The 13,432-nt window shown below is 48.6% G+C and overlaps 3 protein-coding genes across 3 annotated transcripts; 1 reads left to right on the top strand and 2 right to left on the bottom strand.

The window, feature by feature from the left end:
* Positions 1–1,366: 1,366 nt before the first annotated feature.
* On the bottom strand, positions 1,367–3,170 carry BC939DRAFT_510998 (uncharacterized protein; the record flags this gene model as incomplete). Its single annotated transcript, XM_051561098.1, has 10 exons — positions 1,367–1,447; positions 1,476–1,605; positions 1,696–1,766; positions 1,822–1,982; positions 2,112–2,181; positions 2,278–2,317; positions 2,424–2,467; positions 2,567–2,723; positions 2,907–3,115; positions 3,159–3,170. 10 exons carry the CDS (start codon positions 3,168–3,170, stop codon positions 1,367–1,369), a joined length of 975 nt encoding a protein of 324 aa, XP_051406552.1.
* Positions 3,171–6,713: 3,543 nt separating this feature from the next.
* Positions 6,714–9,056, top strand: BC939DRAFT_469022 (isocitrate lyase). The gene is made up of 2 exons (XM_051557971.1): positions 6,714–8,037; positions 8,360–9,056. The coding sequence occupies exons 1-2, from the start codon at positions 6,884–6,886 to the stop codon at positions 8,838–8,840; spliced, it is 1,635 nt and encodes a 544-aa protein (XP_051406551.1). The 5' UTR covers positions 6,714–6,883; the 3' UTR covers positions 8,841–9,056.
* A 551-nt stretch (positions 9,057–9,607) lies between these two features.
* On the bottom strand, positions 9,608–13,381 carry BC939DRAFT_469018 (Sec1-like protein). The gene is made up of 11 exons (XM_051557970.1): positions 13,076–13,381; positions 12,777–12,914; positions 12,367–12,522; positions 12,171–12,260; positions 11,937–12,049; positions 11,677–11,823; positions 11,275–11,561; positions 11,093–11,168; positions 10,796–10,968; positions 10,425–10,701; positions 9,608–10,304 (listed from the first exon to the last, which is right to left on the bottom strand). The coding sequence occupies exons 1-11, from the start codon at positions 13,113–13,115 to the stop codon at positions 9,657–9,659; spliced, it is 2,145 nt and encodes a 714-aa protein (XP_051406550.1). The 5' UTR covers positions 13,116–13,381; the 3' UTR covers positions 9,608–9,656.
* Between the last annotated feature and the right edge of the window lie 51 nt (positions 13,382–13,432).

Genomic DNA, 13,432 nt, shown 5'->3' with positions numbered 1-13,432 from the left:
GTCATGTTCAGGACTGTGACCCCTTGGTCGCAGATCACACGGTAAAGGGCCTCGGGAGAGCGAGCGGTGTCGTTAGCCAGGAGGACCAGCTTGCCACCGTAGCGAAGGGCTCCCCACAGTTCCCACACGGACACGTCGAAGCTGAAGGAATGGAACATGCACCAGGCATCGCTCTCGTCAAAGCCGTACCAGGACGCAGTGGCATCGAACAAACGGGTGACGCTTGCATGCTCGACCATGACCCCCTTGGGCCTTCCAGTAGAACCAGAGGTGTAGATCACATAGGCAAGGTGGTGGGCGGTCAGAGTGGGGACTTGCGGGTTGTCGATAGGGCCCTCCGGCATCAACTCCAGATCCACCACGGTGAACGAAGAAAGAGCCAGCTCACCTATGGTGCTGCGTCCATGGTTGTCAGCCACAACAATGGACGATGCGCAGTCGGAGAGGATATCGAGAAGGCGCTCGCTGGCATGGACGGGGTCGAGGGGCACATAGGCACCGCCAGCTTTCAGGATGGCAAGGATGGCGATCACCATTGCCGGAGTGCGCTGCACACAGAGTGCGACAAGTGAGTCCGGCATGACACCGAGACCGATGAGATGGTGAGCAAGTCGGTTGGATCGTGCATTGAGGTCCGCATAAGTCAAAGCCTGATCTTCATAGACCACAGCAATCGCGTCCGGTGTCTGAGCAGCCTGCTTCTCGAAAAGCTGGTGGATGCAGTGCTGGTCGGGATATTGCTTGTATGGTTCGTTCCAGGTCTCGAGCATGAGTTTTCTCTCAGCAAGCGAAAGGATCTCAACGTTGGTGACAGGTCGCTTGATGTCCCCAGTCATGGCTTCAAGCATCGCAATCCAATATCCAACGTGCCTGACAATCGTCTCCTTGTCGAAAAGGTCCGCTGCATAGCGCATGCGCCCAGCAAGCCCGTCACCTTCTTCCTGCAAATCCAACTCGAGCTCAAAGCGAACGGTGGTTGTGTCCGGCGCTTTATGGCTCAAGCCCCCATCGCCCCACCGGAATGCCGCCTGGCACAGCGGTGCATGGCTTCTCTGATCTGGTGGCTGTGCATGGTCGGTGGTTTTTTCGAAGGACACATCAGTATGAGCCCTTGCGGCCTGGATCCTCTCATTAGCGAGTTTGAGCAATTGGGTGGTGTTCAGGTCTCCAGAGAGGTCGATGCGCACAGGGAAGACATTTGATGAAGAGCGCATAGAGTTATCCTCGTCTCCGGCTTGGTTGTTATGCATACCGAGGACGATGTCGTTTTGGCCAGACAATCGCGAAAGCACCGCACCCCATGCAACCATCAGGACATCGGCCAAACACATATCGCATTCACGGCTCAAGTCCGTGAGCATCCGCTTCAGTTGTGCATCGACGCAGACTTGATGATTTTCTCCCGTAAATGGCTGCATCGCTGGGCGAGGGCGGTCAGTGGGTATATCTAGCGATGCTGGCACATCCGCGAACACCTTGCGCCAATAATCTTCCTGGTCCTCAAACCCCTTGTACGCGGGTACTTGGTATTCTGGTTCGACAGAGTGGAGGGTGGTCACTGAAGCGGTCTCCGATGCTGTTCGGGACATGGGCGTTCCACAATGACTAATATTATAGTAGCGATCATGAAGTTAGTAATCAACGTCCATGGCCAAGGCTATCGTGCACGAATTCCTAGCTCTTTATCACTCTCACCTCCTTCTGTTGACCACTGAATCGGTTGCAGCCATGCTAAAGGCGTCGTCAGAGAGTTCGCTGTCCGGAAACTGCTCTCAAATTCAGTAGAGGGGTTATGATGAGTAAACAATTGCAAAGTACTACCTTTTTTCCGACACCAAAGACTGTAGACCATACCTTATCGACCGTACTGATGACAACTGTTGAAATCGGTGTGCAGTCGCCGCTGCTGCCTTCAGCTCTAATGGCTACAAATGAACTGGCATGATGGTCCATCGTGGGGCGTAAAGTCTCTTCTGCAAACACTAATAGTAGGTGACGGGAAGGTGCTTCAGTACGACACATTGACCTTTGAGTTTGACTACAATACTTCTTTTTTTTTTATATGTATAAAAGTCGACACTATCTAGCCATTACTGGAACAGATCCATTACCTGCAAGAGTGACAGAAGTACTAATGTCGGCATGTCCTTTAGAGACAGCGCGTTGAAACAAAGAGGGCTCCTAAAATGATTAAGGTTAAATAATTAAGTGTGTAAATTCCAGACGCCTCAGACACATGTATTCATGTAACGCCATTGTGATGGAAAGCATACTTACATCTTGGTCAAGAGCCCCAGGAATGACGGAAAGAGAGTTTCTGTTATCGTGTTTTATAGATCAATGGATGAAAGGTCGTTGAGTATTTTTGTATTCTTAAAGATGTATACTTCACACGGTGTCAATTACATGTCCAGCGATCGTACCTCTTGTCGATTGACGATCTCTCGAAATTATCAAAGACTTCGACCTATAAACATGAAAACAAGATCCTCTGTTGGTCATCATTTTACAAGATACGTGTGCAGCTTTAGGGGGATTGATATCCAATGCTTTGGACCATATATACCTCCTTGATCCCCTTCGTGTCCAGGGTGGAAATTGAGACGCTGTGGATGCTGCCAAAAGCAGTTTGAATGGTCACTCGAGGGCCAGGAAGTCCTTCTACACGGTGAACAATGATATAAAGAGGTGGGTGATCTGCTGTACTGCACGAAAATCGCTGTCTATAACATCGTACCAATGCAAGTTAAATACCTAAGTCCGTGGCGGATTGCCCAGTGCTCGAACTGCCATCCAGCAACACGGAGCCCTAAGTATTGAGGATGGTTCCGTGTTAGCGACCGCTTGAATGCTTGGCGATAAAATGTACGCAGAAATAAAATGAGACAAATGCTCAGGTAACCTACAGAATCAATGCTGGTCGATCCTTGGTGACCGATGTCATGGCTGAAGACATTAGAATGGGTGCCCATGCTGGTAGCGATGTTGCTCGCACGGCTATTTCAAATGATGTCGTCAGTACATTCGTGAAGTTCTGTGTAGAGTACACTCCTTGGTACTGGCTGCTTGATACATACATGCATTTTTCCTGAGAAGGATTGAGGGATTCAGGCATCTACAAAAGAGCAGATTTACAGTTAGCAACGTTCATCTCTTACACCAGGTGTCATTGTGATTGACGGATGTAAATGTATCCTATGGCCGCAGCCCAGTCCATGTCGCACCTTGGTCTGTACTAGTAGGTGTTATTGGTCGTTTTATTAGACGTAACGGATGGATCTCTGAAAAATGAGAAATAGGAATATTTCAGTGTAAAAAAGACAACTGAGTCCGACCTTTTATATGAACACACACAGGAGCCCCAGCGACAGACGAAAAAGCGCCATGGTAAAACTTAATGCGGGTAGAGGCGCTGATATGGACATGGGATGACATGGGCTTGGATGGGCACCTATACGAGACCCATGGCCCATGATCATTTGTGCTTTCGTTACATATTCAGCCGTCGATTTATCTCGCGTCAAAGTTTGCAGTAAACGCTCCCAAACGTTGTATGAACAGAAATCCACGTGGCGTGGACCTTAATGTTACGGAATCTTGTGCACACAATTCGATGATCTATGCCGACTCTACACACATTGATCCGATAAGATATGGATATTTGTACTCCGTATTCAAAGTTACTTCCAGCGACCTGTCTGTTTTCCTTCCTTTTATTTGCTTCTGCATGGATGGATAGGCAGATGGCACTTCTTTGTGTTGCTTGCTGGCAACCTTAATGCTCCAATCAGACCAACCATGTCATTGGATCGGTTGCTCAACACAGAACGATTGCACTTTTGTTGTTCCTGCGCCCCCAACGATTGCTCTTTTGCTGTTCTTGCGCCCCCAACGATTAAGCAAAAATTGGCGAGAGTAGGGGTGATGACGATGCTGGATAGCCATGTCCTAGGCCATGCAAATATGTAGCGTTGATGCACCCATGTTAGGAGCCGTGCGCCAGACGTGGTCGATTTGGGCTGCAATTTGGTCTGGTCTCAACACAAGTGTGATCTGGTCGCGCTCATGAATGCGTCCTTTCTTCCTTCTGCCACCTCAAGCTTCCTTCCCCGCACCTTGAGCCTTGCATTGTCCTTCCAATGAGTATTGTTTCAGTAGACTATCGGCGTGCTCTACTACGAAGGGTCACGATTCTAACCCGCCTTTGCATTACAGCGGGCCCAACATTTCCGTATGACAAGCTTCATGCAGCCGATAGTTTGTTTTTTCGTATCTTCATTTATTATACGATGGAAAGTTCCTTACACCCATTGCGAGTTATGAAATCCAACATCATGATGGGTCCATACCCTTGCGGGGCTTTGTTGAAAACCACAGAGTAATTTAACTTTGTATCTTGTATCCAATGTCTCTTGAGTGCAAATCAAAGATCGTCTATTATCTCTTCTGTCGAATACCAAACTCCAGAAATGGCTCTCAACTTTGAGGTTAGACTATCTATGCTCACACTGGGTTTCTAGACTACAGTTCTGAAAACGCTTACAACTGATCCATAGATGAATGAATCTTGTTTGGATGCGCTGTTAATTTGGTGGCACTGATCCTAGAGAGTCGATGCCAAGTGCCCGCATTTATTCTTGGTGGTGAAGCACGAAGCACACTATAGGTGGCATTTCTATGTGCCACGTCCAAATAATCCCAACTATCTATCCTTTCATCGTAATCCTCATGCTCTCTTTTTTATTTTATTTTTCGAGTTGCAGACGCTTTTAGCCTTGAAGCTTACGCTTTTCTTATTATCATTGCATCCCACTCCTTTCAATCACCATTCTAGTTCTCTCCCTCTCTTTCGCATTTGTGGCTTTAATACCATTTCAGTTTGATTCGGACATGCCATAGGCACAGTCCACATGCTGACATAAATCTATGCAATATAAAGCCCAGAGCACAGGTATTTCGTTCGCAAGGATATTTAATAGCAGCACATATACAGGGGCATTAAGCGCAGCTGTTGAACTCTTTTGACAAGGCGAATATCCTTCCAGGGAGAAGAGGAAGAGTAACCAGGCGGGCTGTAAAATATTTACTGGGCGTAGTCAGAAAAAAAAATATATATACTGCGCGCCACCAATTTGATGTCGCACACGGAACAATTGCAAAAATGCCTGATTTGGTTAGCTCTGGACCAGGTGGATAATATTTTTGAAAATGGTAAACCGTGCAAGAGGCAAGGGGCAAACGCAAAAGAAACCAGAAGGACGGAGGTGCCCACGCTTCGTGAAGGAGCGGATGTCCCCTGTATGGTGGTTTATGACGTCAGAGGGGTCAGAAGAATACTTGCAAAGACATACTCCCTGCAAGGCCTGGATGACTACATTCAATACATATTCTTCGTCCATAGCACCATACTGCAAGGCCAATACCGATTGCGGTTGCTACTCTACCAATGTCCAGTTGAATGGGACTCCATATCTCAAAGCCGAGTGTCCTATGCTGCTATCACTGCTGCCGTCTCTCAAATATTAAGAATAAAGTGTAAGACTGAGCCCCATTAGCACAATACCCACCTCTCCCCCATGTTTGTCGGAACAATTAATCTGCTTTGTCACGGCTTGAAGTGCTTAGTTGAATTCACACTTTTAGCGGTTTTTTTTTTTTTTTTTTTTTCTACGCCCAGGTCCCTGATTATTTCTCAAGGAGTGGAGCTGTATAGCTGCTTTGTGTCAACTCTAGTCATAATGGATACACCTCCGCCCCCCTTTCGCTTTTCCTTTTCACACTAGGCGACCTGGACGGTTTGTATGCGCAGGAAAGACACGTTAGCGGATAGAGGGATGTGTAAAGTCATGCAGGTGTGCCTTGCATCGCTTAAACCCATTCTGAGAATACCCTGTGGTGTGAATGATCCAAACAAACAAAGAGTCAAGCAAAGCATCCTCTTATGGTAAAATGTGGGGATTGGCGCAATTGGGGACGGATATAGCAAACTATGAGCCATAGTGAAGCAGACAGACGGCAGGAGTGAGTAATAGTGTGAGGGAGGGTGTTGGTGGGACGGAGGATGGAGAGAGAGAGAGGAATGAAGATCAAACAACAACAGATATACACATACACATGCACAGACAGATGCACACGACAAGGACAAGCGACAGTAGCGAGCAGGACGACCAACAGCGACAATTTAAAGAAGATGTGTCATCTAACAAAAAAAAAATTGAAAATGAAAATGCCCTTTCTATCTTGGGCATTCCGCGTCCGTGCAAAAGGGTGTCCGTCCAAGTTTATTTTCTTTGTTCCGGCGGGTTGTTTCCTCGGGTTGTTTATAGGATTATAGGAAGGGAGGGGAGGGGAGGGGAAAGGAGGGTGTGTCCGTGTTCGAGTGGGCCAATGAGTGCGGTTAGCGAGCGACCCAACATCTTCACATGCTTGCGGATCTGAGGCGGATAAAGTTGCATGGGTCTACTGCAGGCAGGGCCGGTGTGACTGTGCAGGCCCTGCCCATCCTGGCCCCCGTGTAAAGTAAAACAGAGTTTCCCTCTGGGCCTGACCCCGCAGGCACAAATGTCCATATTCATCCTGAGCCAGCCTTACCCCGCACTCGCTCGCCTCGATCCACAGCAACACGTCAGGGCAGGGGGATCATGACGATGACTACGACCATGACTATGACTGATAGGGCCCATATAAAAGGGCGCCCCTTCTTTGATCCCCTCCACCCGTCCTTCTTTTCCCTCTTCTCTCCTCTTTCTTTCCAACCACATCATCCTCTCCCTCCCTGCCTCTCTTCCTCCCAGTCCTCTTCTTCTTCGCCCCTTGATCTATTCGCACTCCCCACTCTACCCCCCTTAGACCAGCAGCAACACCAACAGCCTCTCTTTCCACAATGGTTCATCAAAACTCCACCACCGCTGCCTTCGTCGACGCCGAGGATAAGCACTTCCAGGAGGAGGTCGCCAAGGTCAAGGCCTGGTGGGCCACCGATCGCTTCCGCCTCATCACCCGCCCTTACTCCGCAGAGTCCATCGTCTCGAAGCGCGGTAACATCGAGACCGAATTTGCCTCCAACATCCAGGCCAAGAAGCTCTGGAAGCTCTTGAAGAACCACCGCAAGAACGGCACCGCCTCCCACACCTTTGGTGCCCTTGACCCCATCCAGGTCGCTCAGATGGCAAAGTACCTCGAGACCGTCTACGTCTCCGGCTGGCAGTGCTCCTCCACCGCCTCGAGCTCGAACGAGCCCGGTCCCGATCTGGCTGATTACCCCATGGACACCGTCCCCAACAAGGTCGAGCACCTCTTCTTTGCCCAGCTTTTCCATGACCGTAAGCAGCGCGAGGCCCGTCTCACCGCCTCTAAGGAGCAGCGCACCAAGATGGCCAACATCGACTTCTTGCGCCCCATCATCGCCGATGCCGACACCGGTCACGGTGGTATCACCGCCAACATGAAGCTCGCCAAGATGTTCGTCGAGCGCGGTGCCGCCGGTATCCACTTGGAGGATCAGATGGCCGGTACCAAGAAGTGCGGCCACATGGCCGGCAAGGTCTTGGTCCCTATTTCCGAGCACATCAACCGTCTCGTTGCCAGCAGAGTCCAGTTCGATATCATGGGCGTTGAGAACTTGATCGTCGCCCGCACGGATTCCGAGGCTGCCACTCTGATCACCTCCAACATCGATCCCCGCGATCACGCCTTCATTCTCGGTGCCACCAACCCCAAGCTGAAGCCCCTTGTCGTCGAGATGGCCGAGGCCCAGGCTGCTGGCAAGAACGGTGACGATCTCCAGGCTGTCGAGGACAACTGGGTCCAGGCTGCCAACATCAAGTTGTTCCGCGACGCTATTGCTGATGAGCTCAAGGCCAAGGGCAAGCAGAGCAAGGTCGACGAGTGGTTGAGCAAGTCCGAGTTCCTCTCCAACCCCGAGGCCCGCCAGCTCGCCAAGTCCTATGGCGCCGAGGTCCACTGGGACTGGGATCTCCCCCGTACCCGTGAGGGCTACTACAGATACCAAGGCGGTACCCGCTGTGCCATTAACAGGTAATTACAACTGCTTTCTGTCTTTATCTTTTTCATCCTATCTTTGTTCATCAGCAAAAGCCAGGGACAAATAGGAGCTTACCCCACGCAGGACCAACTTCCTCTTTTGGATGAGTCGAATTACATCAACAAACATCAGTGTAACCTCAGCAACACTACCGCCAACTCGATCCAACACACCCGATACTCGACTCGCATCCGAAGGGCTCTTCGCATGTTTCTTGTGTCATTTCTTATCATTAATGGGTTTCTATGCGCCCCCCATCCTTTAAACTCATACTAACAACATTGTTCATTATTCCATTGAATACAAACCCAATAGAGCTGCTGCCTTCGCTCCCTACTCTGACCTCCTCTGGATGGAGACCAAGTCCCCCATCTTGGCCCAGGCCACCGAGTTCGCCCAGGGCGTCCTTGCCAAGCACCCCGAAGTGATGTTGGCCTACAACCTCTCGCCTTCCTTCAACTGGGATGCCGCCGGCATGACCGACAACGACATGCGCACCTTCATCGCCAACCTCGGCAAGCTTGGCTTCTCCTGGCAGTTCATCACCCTCGCCGGATTCCATTGCAATGCTTTGGGCATCGACGTCTTTGCGCGCGAGTTTGCTGATAAGGGCATGTACGCCTACGTCAACGGTATCCAGCGCCAGGAGCGCAGCAACGGTGTTGAGACCTTGGCTCACCAAAACTGGTCTGGCGCCAACTACTATGATAACCTGATCAAGACCGTCAGCGGTGGTGTCTCCTCGACCGCCGCCATGGGCAAGGGTGTCACCGAGTCCCAGTTCGGCTCGCACTAAGAAGGATTTGTCGACTGAAGAGATCTTTTTCTTTATTTTTTCTCACCCAAGAAAAGAAAAGAAAAGAAAAGAAAAAAAAACCCCGGGGGGTTGTAAAGAGGGGGGAGCGTTATCCATGACCCCCCAAATATGCCCAGAACCAGACCCCAAGGAGTCCATCAAGTGAACCCCCCTTGTAACATATCCATGCATCCACCAAATAAAGATACACACTCCAAAAAAAAAAAAAAAAAAAAAAAAAAAAAAGACTCCCACGTATGAGTAACCAGATTCAATTGAAACCTTACCCAATTATGAACCCGAAAGTATCCGATACGACGTGACAAATTAGGAACAACGGCGTTCGTCCAATTCGTTGCCTTTGCGGCGACCCCTCTGATTCCTTGACATCCGTGTTTTTATGTCCTATATTTCTGAATCCTAGAATCGCTCCATTTTTTTCGTAGTCTATCGAAAGAAGGGGGCATTGCACTTCTTTTGCTTCCTACCCTGTTCCTGAGTAATTGGGTGGTACAAATGCCCCCCAAATGACATCATTCTCACGTGCATGTTTTCCGCTCTTCATTCAGCCCACAGTCAACAGCCAAAAAATAATATAAAAAAAATGCTCCGTGGAACGATCGGCTTCAAGCAACGCATTCGCCCAAGGGAAGGTACCACAAATACCATGACAGAAGACTACAAGACTACAAGACTAGAAAACCAGGTCTTTTTTTTTATTATTAAAACGCGCGGCGCGGTATCCACCAAAAAAAAAAAAAAAAAAAAAAACACGTATACTTTAGACAATTGACATTGTAAGTCTCTATCATTCTTCTACTTAAACTCGTTCCAGAACCCCTTCAGCTTCTCCTTGACCTTGGAGGAATCGCTCGACCACGACGGATGAGGCTGATGCTGCTGCTGCGATTGACCCGTCGGTCTCGGAGGCTGTGGCGGCAAATGGGGTTGCTGCTGTTGCTGCTGTTGCTGCTGCTGTTGCTGTTGCTGTTGCTGTTGCTGCTGTTGCTGCTTTTGTGGTTTCGGAGCTCCTCCACCAAACACGTTCTTGACACTCGCAAACGGATTGCTACCGCCAGTGCCGGCACTGGTCTTCACCGGAGGCTCGGGAGGTGGTGAGGGTGAACGTGGTGGGGGTGGAGGTGGCGGTGGGGGTCCATTCCTCAACATGCGCATGTCCTCCATAAACGTTGGTGGCGTGATGATATGTGTCGATCCGATCAAGATATCCCAGTTGTGTGTGGCAGCCAATTCGTAGGCCATGCGGATCTCGGTATAGGTGACTCCTCCTGCAATAAAGAGAATCAACCGTCCTTGAGGTTCATTACGACGACCCTTGTGGTGGAACGTCGGTTGTGCTGATCGGAGAGATCGGACCGTCTTGCGGGCCTGGATTGTCTCAAGCTGATCGGGCGCCAAGGTATATGGGTATTGATCTCGATCCAATGTTCCGTTCACCACTCCCTGCAAAGAACGCGAACACAAAAATTAAAAAAAGGGTTGTTAATAATCTGATCGATTATCAGGCTTGCAGGCACAGGACATCATCTCGACACACACGTAAAAAAAAAGAGAGAGACGTACATCGATAATGGCCTTGATAACAGGCGAGTAGCGCGGCAGGTCGTACTCGATATCATCCTCAGTCACCGACTTTTTCTTCAGCAATTCTGTGATCCACCATTTCTTTGTAGGGGGTGGTGCCGCCACATCCAGTTTGACGCCCAAAAACTCGAGATTGTTGGCGATCTCTCGATCGGCGTAATTGCACCGACTCAGCTGGAAGAGCTGGTTTCGCATGTCCTGAGGCACCGCCTGTGTAATGAAGAACAGCATCAGCAAGCGAAGACGGTCCACCATCCTATAGGCATAAAAATATATAATATCCAAAATGATGATTAGTTGATACCTCCTGCCACCGTTTCCAGCACACCATCTTGCGTCAGCCTGCCTACCTGACACTACTATCATCCAGGAACACAGCGATCTCAGGATCAAACGACTTGGGAATTTCTCCGCTGGCAAGCTGTCCAGTCGCCAAGGATTGCTCCAATACGGAAATGTCGACCAGCTTGTTATGTTTAATGAACTCCAAGCACTCGTTCACGATCGACAGGTGCACAGAGAACTATACGATACAAAGAACAGCAACAATCATTAGGGGGGTATTGGTACCCAACAAACTTTGACCCTATTTTTTTTAAAAAAAAAAAAAAAAAAAAAAAAAGATGCTCAAAGTAGTCGACAAGTACCTTCTCTTTGTTCTCTTGGAACTGAGGCAACTTTGCCATTTGCTCCCTGATCACATCCAACTGATTTCCAGACGTCCTAATTGTTTGAAGAGAGAGATACAGCATGAAACCCCCCATATCAGTAACTCACTCATAGTCCAGACCTCGCTAACGACCAGTTACACTGAAGACACTGTCCTTACGATTTAGTCATGGCATCGGCCACAAAGCTATCAACATTACTCTTCAAGAATTTGATGCAGTCCGTGATATGGTTGTGACGGATCTTCGTGAACGTCTTGTCATTCTCGTCCAACACCGCAACCTTTTCACATGGCTGTCCGTCCTGACCAAACGAGCTGTATTCGTACTTGGTACCATCCTTGATCGACAACAAATCCGTTGCCAGTGCCTGATAACAAAAGTCGTGCAGGATAGGGGTAATTGGGTCGACTGTGCGGTCGATAATGACCAGTTGCGGCTGCTTGAACTATATGCACAAAAAAAAAAAAAAAAAAAAGGAGAAAAAAATGATCTGGTCAGCGACAATTTTCTCTTGTTTCGGGCAGTGAACTCGTCAGATCCATGGTGATTAGAGTACTTACTCCAATGCGTGGTTGTCCTTTGTAATATTCATCCAGATCTGTCTGCACAGTCATAGCAATGTTCTTTGAAGTTTGCATGGTGATTTCGGAAGAGCGGTAGTATGATACAATGGGGTTGACTTGAAGTGAGGCGCACACTGAGACCAGCTAGAAACACACGCATAGTCAACATTTGGCTGTTAATAACCATGCAACCATGCAATCCGCTCCTAAAGGCCTCTGCTCCTGGTGGCTCTAGTCTTGAAAAGGTAATGCAGTACCTGTTTGGAAATTGAGTTGATCTCAGAATGCTGGTTCCTATCCTTGATGCTGGGCGAAAACAAGTTGAAGAACGCGTTCCTGTTTCCCAACGAAAACACCCTTGATTCGACGGCTATGAGTTTAACCGTGGACACCACAAGATTTGCACGTTAGAGCTTCTGCAGCGGTGCCGAGAAAAAAAAACCTGCTTCGATCTAATCTGCAAGAGTCTTCAAGGATTTGAGCTCTCGTACCGAAAAAGTCCATGAACAGCTCCTTCAAACTCTTGATGTATTTTGCATCTGTTGATGCCCGCAGATGATCGAATGTTTTGTCGTCCATGGCTATATCCCGTGGAGTAGTAGGAAAACCCCTTTATCAGTTAATGAACCTTCTGACTGTAAAACAGTACGGTTCAATTTGCATAGCCGAAAAGAAGACTTCTCTTACCTGCTAAGAAGAACAAATGTGCGGCGGCATACGTGGCAGGTCGTCCGGTCTTGAAGTCGCGAATAATTCGTCGCACAGAGTCCTCTGTTGGCATAGCAAAGTAGATTGCCTCAACATTGGCAGACGGCGAACGTCTCTTTTCCAGATTCTCCAGATCTATTTTTTTTTTTTTTTTTTCGTACAAAGAAAGACGAACGAACGCGTGGAGAAAAATCCCAGGTCAGGAGGCCATGGTTGGTCGATAAATGACTTTCATGATACAATGACAATGTCGATGAAAATAGGGCTGAAAGACCAAGCAAAGGCTCCATCGGCTGTTCTTATTCCTTTGCCCGTGTTTTCCTGGTTTGCTTTTCCCCCCCTCCTTCTCGAAATAGAAACAAGCATTAAAACGATGAAGACCCACTTACACATGGTGCCCTCGCGTGCCAAGACATCAGCCAAGTGACATCCGGCTGAGGTCATGATCTCGGATGCACGCGCATCGACAATCACGTACTTGTAGCGACCTGGTTCCACCTTGGCATTGTCAATAGCCTCCAGGAATCCTAAAAAAAAGGAGCAATAACTTTGAGTGAGACCCACCAAACTTATTGCCCATCAACCCCCCTGTCCCCAATGGCACACAGCAACAAAGGCAGCCCGAGACAATTTTTGGGATGGTTACATGGTCTTCATGTAGGCCAATGTCCAGTCCATAAGAACTTACGGCGCTTTAAAGTATCGGTTATTGAGATAGGCTGATTCATATGTGGGGGTTGCCGACGGGTGGTTTCAAGCGACGTGTAGAGCGACCAGGGATAGTATCGATACGATCAATTGAATAAGAACCGAATACGTTGTTGTTTTTTTAAGAACCAGTTGCGGCAGTAAAAAAGTTGAGAGAGTAGTAACGGGATTAACGAGCGAAATTTATTGCCGAATGATGAAAGCAGAAGGGAGGGATGTGAATGTCGATGGTCAACATCGCAACCATGCGCGCTTTTCTTTTTTTTTTTTTTTTTTTTTTTTTTTTGGTCGGTCCCCTCAACGAGCTCAGCCAATGACGTGCCTTCGCTCGTTGGTC

This window comes from Gamsiella multidivaricata (assembly GCF_025024155.1).
Source record: "Gamsiella multidivaricata strain RSA 2152 chromosome Unknown BC939scaffold_124, whole genome shotgun sequence".
In the NCBI taxonomy this organism is placed as follows: Eukaryota; Fungi; Mortierellomycota; class Mortierellomycetes; order Mortierellales; family Mortierellaceae; genus Gamsiella; species Gamsiella multidivaricata.
Note: the sequence above shows the minus strand (reverse complement) of the source record. Positions and strands in the feature narration are given on the sequence as shown.